The 6,845-nt window shown below is 39.4% G+C and overlaps 1 protein-coding gene across 6 annotated transcripts in view; it reads right to left on the reverse strand.

Moving 5' to 3' along the window:
- Positions 1 to 6,845, reverse strand: part of LOC107681480 (pro-neuregulin-1, membrane-bound isoform-like) — a 52,110-nt gene that overhangs the window by 1,806 nt on the left and 43,459 nt on the right. For 2 of the 6 annotated variants that reach the window (XM_016477787.1, XM_016477783.1), the window contains 6 exons: positions 6,153 to 6,211; positions 3,678 to 3,701; positions 2,269 to 2,371; positions 2,031 to 2,145; positions 1,555 to 1,688; positions 838 to 1,038 (listed from right to left, as the gene is read on the reverse strand). In XM_016477787.1, the coding sequence (XP_016333273.1) occupies positions 838 to 1,038; positions 1,555 to 1,688; positions 2,031 to 2,145; positions 2,269 to 2,371; positions 3,678 to 3,701; positions 6,153 to 6,211 (636 nt within the window). Of the gene's footprint in view, positions 1 to 837; positions 1,039 to 1,554; positions 1,689 to 2,030; positions 2,146 to 2,268; positions 2,372 to 3,677; positions 3,702 to 6,152; positions 6,212 to 6,572; positions 6,641 to 6,845 lie in introns of all 6 variants that reach the window. The other 4 variants (XM_016477788.1, XM_016477786.1, XM_016477785.1 and 1 more) reach the window with 3 other exon arrangements.

Here is a 6,845-nt window from a genome sequence, read left to right on the forward strand (position 1 = left end):
GACCGCACAGAGTAGCATTATAACAGAACTTTCAAACGTATCTAGTATGATAAAACAGCGCTGCTTTACCCCACAAACGCACGACCGGAAGGAGCGGAAGAGGTCGACTGTGACATAATAAAAGCTCTGCTGCTTTCGAGCCGTGTGTCGCGCTCGTTCAGCGGCCTCGTTTCACTTTGACGGCTTTCAGCCTCACCCTGCTTCATTCTACTACGTTAATAAATCATTAGCTCATCCATGAACATGATTTCTGCCCGAGTCCCGTCGGCTGTGGGGATGAAGACGACAACTCCCATGATTCCACACTCAGTCACGGCGTCATCAAACTACACCTTTGCCTCTTTGTTTATTTTGAATACGCGCCCTCTAGAGGTGAAAATTACATATTGGGCCTTTAATTGATCTGAATGAGATTGATCCAAATGAGATTTCGATCAGATTGGAAGGGGTGGTGCAGACCTTTTCTAATCCGATCCAGAGGACATGTAAACACTTGATCGGATTGAAAACCAAAACGGGAAAGTACTTTGAACGTGCATGGCGTAATGACGCATGATGTGTTGTTTTTGTAGAATGAAGTGTCATAAATGACTGTCATTTTATTTTAAAATTGTCCTTCCACTCATCGTCTGTTGAGCAGAAAAACGTCCCATCAGTCCTCACTTTACGCTCTCATCCACAGACGGCTTGTTTTGGCCATGGAATGGGCGATTTTACTGCTTGATAAATAAAAGCAGCACGGCATAAAGCTTCTCATGACATAATATTTATTCAAAGGCTCATGGTATTAATGAGGAGAGATGGGATCCTGCAGGAGTACTATGCAGTGAACAGTACCTCTGGCTGTAGGGGGAGTCTCTGCAGGAGCCCTGGGTTTCTCTAGAGCTCTTCAGGTGATCGTTGAGCTGATGGACTCCTCCGGTAGCATTCAGACGCCCCCTGTGACCGGACGTACCGTGCCGGCAGTTCTCCACCGATGACTTGACCAGGATTGCGTGACTGTCAGAAACCACACTCTCTGCTTTCCCATTACTCCAGCTGTGAGAAGCCAAAAGCAAAGCCACTCATCACACACATCCTCTAGTTTTGTGTTGTTCATTCACAATGATTCCTCATCATTAAACAGTGACTGTCCCTTGGTTTTGGACATATTTCACCATTGTCTCCATAGACATTTCAAAGGGTCCATGGTTACAAAGACATTTCTTGACTGATGGATCTCACTTCAGTATTATAGGTGGTGTAGTACTTTAACAAACATTCAACAAACTATATATATATATATATATATATATATAAATCATAGGAGCTAATGGTCAATCTGTCATTTAAAAAAATTCCTAAAAGAAAGGGACTTCTATGCCAGGAAGCCTACTGTAGCATTTATACTACAGTATAAATATAATTATAGTTACAACATAACTTCCTGTAAAGCTGCTTTGCAAAAAAATGTATTGTAAGAAGTGCTACACCAATAAATAGGACTTGATTTCATTTGTACAATTTCTAGCTAGTAATCTTGTGTGCATGATATTCTATGGGTTTGTACTGTACCACTGGCTGGAGGAGTGAGTGACAGCAGTGGACGGATGTGTTGATGAGGTGAACTCATTTGTGGAGAGAGATGTTTCCATTTCTTTGTCCATCACATGCACATGAGGAGGGTCGGTATTTTCCGGCATGTAATGCTGAAATAAGACCAAAGTTGATTGTTGTTCGACTCTTAAAGTATATTATATACTTTTATTACATGCTTTTTCTTATAGCATATTATATACTTGTTTAACGTCAACTTTAACTGTTTGTACATCATTTAATATTGGCTTTTAGGTGATTGTTACTAATCTTCATATTGATTGCATTAACGTAAATTGCACTATTTCTTCTGTGAATAGCTAATCTCAAATCCCAAAACGGGGCATTGTGTGAAGAGAATTATTTTAACCACTGTTTCAAACTGCAGTGCACAGGATTAAGTATATCAGCATGATGTTGCAGATTCTTAGGGTCTGTGCGGTGATGATACTCACATTGACCAGCTGCAGGTTTTCGGGTGGAGGGTGGCGGTGCTGAGGGCCTTTGGCCGCAGCGTTTCGCTCTTGTAAACTCTGCCGCAAACGATCATGCAGCTTTTTCCTCTGTTTCCTACATGTGCAAAAACACGAACAGCTCTTAGACTGCAGGAGATCGCATTTCAATGACTAGTAATAATTTTAGTTTTTGAGTGAAACATTAGTACAAACTAAGACATTTCAAAAAGTGAATTACTTTGTTTTGCAGTAAGCCACCACACACATGATGCCAACAACTAGAAGAGCGATGCAGATGCCTGTTATAGTCAAAACGCGTTTCTGATAGAGCTCCTCAGCTTCTGGAAGAGAGGACAGACTGCTTTTGAAGCTTCCAGGTGAAACACACACACATCACACAGATCTCAGTCACATTCTTACTTCGAATATTTATTTTTATAATAACTATGTTATGTCAACAGATTTCCAAGTAAGAACAGAAGCTAGCACACATGTATGTTTCCAGTGACGCTGGGGGTTTACTGCTACTAGGACACACAGATGCTTATTGATCTCAGGATGTAGTTTTGCTGAGAGGGGAGGGGAGGAGACAACGGGACGTGTTAATTCAAGGTCACTTCAGAATCATCATGTCATCACAATTACATGAAATGCAGACTCTGCAGGGCCCGAGGCCTCTGGGATGTCTTCAACACTGCATGCGCTTCACTCATTTCATTACGCAGTTTAATCACAACATTGACAGACTGAATTTATCGAAGCCTTCAACAAGTTGTTCTTTTTTTCACATTGTTCACTTGTTAGTCTATTTTGATTTATATGTTTGTGAAGAGCCAATAGATATGGAATGCTAAAGGCTTTTATAAAAAGTCATGAATTGGTAGTGGTGCGAACTCACAGTTTCACGGGGTCTTTAAGGCACAGAATATTGTGTGTTCCTGTCGCAGTAAACATTACTGAAGCCTGTGAGCAAACACTACCACCCATTTGATTTACATCTTAAATCTTTAAGTATTGCATATTCTTGATGCACACAACACAATGGCAATCACTACAAACAGACATGGATAAAACACTGAGGAGAAATAGAACAATGGGAGAAAACGAGGAAGAAAGTGAGGAATGAGACGTCATGCTGAAGATAGAGGGATGCATGAATGGAGGGCAAAGCAAAGCTGAAGGGATCTAAACACAGCATAACTACTGCAGTACGGCTTCTCTTCTGCACAGCTGAACTGTGTGTGAATTAATTTAGCTGCCTCTGTGTGTGTGTGTGTGTGTGTGTGTGTGTGTGTGTGAGAGAGCCTTGCATATCTGCTTTGAATGGAAGATATCAGAGGTCTTCATGAATAATTAACAGCATCCTTCCTACCATGCAGGCTAATGCCCCCTGCACATCACATGCTTTGGAGCGGCTATCCACTTTCTTGCCTAAAACACTAGAAACCTGCAGAGTGGCTCTGAGCAGCCATCTGAAGCCCAGTGCATTAATATAATAAAGAATAATAATGATGTCAATCTCCAATCATCTTGTTATGGCTGTTTGATCCCTTCATGAGCAAAAGGAAACCAGCTGAAGTTGAAGGAAACAGGCTCAAGCTTCTAGACCTACGAATCTGCAAACTAGGAGGAAAGAACGATTCATACCCATAAATTCAATCCCAAGATGTTCTGCCAAGGAAGACAAGGTGATGAAAAGAAAGCAAAACACAAACAAACAGAAAACAGTTGAGCGGTGATGTCAACTCTGACTGACTGCACACAAACACCACCTCAAAGCACCTCCGAAAACACTGAAATCATCTCAGCATGTAGAGTACAGCATGGTACATCACACAGACACACAAGACATTTGAAAAGAAATCATTCAAATCTATTCTGTTTGACTTTAAACCCACCATGACAATGCATCATTGAATGCTTTTAGAGTTCATTAAGAGATACATGGATGGTTTGTCACGCGTATATAGCGATGCACATCTCTATATACAGACACTTATGGTTGGTTGTCATCATGACACAAGGACATGCACATGCAGATGTCACTGCGCTCACATCATTATAGAGACCGACCCTCCACATTTCACTACGGACAAAGTCAGACTCGGTTATTCATGTCATTACGCCAGTACATGTTTTAGATGAACATGCTGTTAAACACATGCACATCTCGGTCACCTAAACTATCTGTAACGTCCAGAAGAAAACCTGCTGCTGCTTGTTGGTCTGATACCTGAGCCAGTCAAAGTTTGAAAAGAAATAACACTGGCAAAATGATTCCTCTGTACACTGAGAACAGGTTCCAGAAATTTAATTTGAAATAAAAAACGAGGTTCTCAGAAACGCACGTACCAATTTCTGATAAAATTATTTAAATAACCTCATGACTAAAAAAGCTATGTCATGCTTAGCCATAAATACATGGCACTCCAGCCATAAAATGGAGTGACATTACAATAACAAAAATGTAAAATGGCCAATTAGAATAATTCAAAATAATATCATCCTTGCTTATCAATTGTTTGAATGGAATGCTGACCTAATAATGAAGTATTGTTAGAGGGCCAATGATCTGATCTTTCCTGCATGTCGTTTCTCGGTGATAAAGCTTCTTTGGACCCTGAGCCAGAGCATCTCTACTGATGGAGGTCATACTACGAAGAACACATTAGCAAACACTATTAATAGCTGAGAATAGATTGTCTGTGCAGGTCTCCAGTAAATTTAGCTATTTTTTAGCACTGTAGATAAATCGATGGAGAGTTTCTGTCTGCTCCATTATACCTCCCTCAATGTCCAATCTGATATCTCATCTGAGCAAGGTTCACAGTGTTCATAGTGTACTGATGAGTTTCAGCAGGGGTCCTTCAGATCGGCTTCAGAGACTCTGAAGAGTGTGCTTTCAGCGCGTTAATGAAATAAATTATGGTTATTACTGTGTTAGGTCATTTAAATAGTTTAACAGGGTCATTCTCAGGAAAAGGTGTTTGTGCGCAGGACACTGAACTTATTTTATAGATATGATTATTCTTATTTTATTTATTTATTATTATTATTATTATTTTTATTTTTTACAAATATGTAATACAATTACAAATATGTTTTAAAAAAGAAATGTCATACTGGGTTATTATGGCAGACTACTACTACTACTATTATTATTATTATTATTATTATAATAATTCTTATTATTATTATATCAATTATGAATGTTAAAATATGGGAATTCTACACCTGTGTTATTTTAGTGTTATTAATTTACTATTATAGAATTTAATAATATATTTTAATAGTTTTTATTTTAATATTTTAATTTTAAATTTAGTTTAAGTTTTCTAGCATTTGTTATTTTTAATTATTAAAATATTTCTATTGAGCTTTAATTTAGTTTTTATTTCAGATTTAGTTTTGGTAATTAAAGTACTTCAGCTTAAACTTATTTCAGTTGCTAAGGAACAATTCTAATTTCCATTTAATTGTTTTTAGGTTTACAATTTTCATTTAATATTTGTATTTTATTTTATTTCAGCTTTGCAAATTAAATTTATTTTTAATAGTCTTAGTTTTTAGTTAACATTAACAACACTGTTCTAAACTAAACATTTTCAAGAATTCAGCAGTAAAGAAAGTTTTCAAGCACAAATGTTCACTGTTTCTTGAGAATGACCCTTAGTACATTTACAGGACATACAGTACATCCACGATGGCTAGCTCACAAAACATGCTGATGAGCTGAGAGTAAAGCCATAGCTCATAACATATCATGAGCCAGCTTGTTTGATTTTGTCCTGTTTGCCCCTTTGTCTGTTCCTGTCTAAGTCCAAGATGATGTGAAGCAGAGAAACCCGATATCCCCTAATAACTAATGTGTCCAGATTGATGAATGTCAACCCTGCCTAACCATCGTCAGCTAACTAGCATCCAACAGAACAAAACTAGATTAATAAACACTAAACATGCAAAAAGAAGTAATGGAAAACATAAACAGAATCCTAAATATAACTGGACCACTGTCTGATCTGACTTCCCATCCATCGAGAGCACAAAAACAAAGCAACAGGAGGTAGTGCTGACTGAGCATGCTCCAATCCAAGCACAGACAGGAAGAGGAAATAGACGTACTGTAGAAGCTGGCCATTACGTAGTTTTGGCAGCGATCACCAGTAAACTCATTGGGGCACCTGAGAGGGAAAGACAAAAGTCACAGAGAGAAAAGAGAGGAAGACAGGAAGTGAGTTTGACACCCAGAAGTCCCCCGCACACACGCGTGTCTCCGGTGTTGCCCGCTGAACCTCTCGCAAACGTCCACCTCATTTCTCTCAGCTTCCGAGAGCCAATCAACAGCTTCAACGTGGCTGGCCTCTGAACACTGAGGAATATCTCTATTCTGAATGTTGGCAGAGAAGACAGTAGCCCATCGTCTAAGAGCGGCCTGGCAAACTCTGACAGAGAGAATGCTTTGTGAACGGCGAGGCAGCACAGAAACAGCGGCGATGGCGTGTGTGTTTGGAGGTGAAGGGGATGCTCACTGACTGCACATACGTTTGGGGTCTATGACTCTCACAGGGTCTGTGGTTTGACAGCGGTTCCCTGTGTATCCTGGAAGGCACCTGGGTTAGAAAGAGGATGAACACAGCACAACACAACATTACACAACAACACACTCACAGGTCGACTGTCACTTTAAGAAGCCGCTGGCCTCTATTTATATGATCATTTCACTTATTTTCTGGTTATTATTTTTTATATGTGACCCTGGAGCACAAAAGCAGTCTTAAGTCGCTGGGGTGTATTTGTAGCAATAGCCAACAATAC

Source organism: Sinocyclocheilus anshuiensis, unplaced genomic scaffold (genome assembly GCF_001515605.1).
Source record: "Sinocyclocheilus anshuiensis isolate Anshui unplaced genomic scaffold, SAMN03320099.WGS_v1.1 scaffold2567, whole genome shotgun sequence".
In the NCBI taxonomy this organism is placed as follows: Eukaryota; Metazoa; Chordata; class Actinopteri; order Cypriniformes; family Cyprinidae; genus Sinocyclocheilus; species Sinocyclocheilus anshuiensis.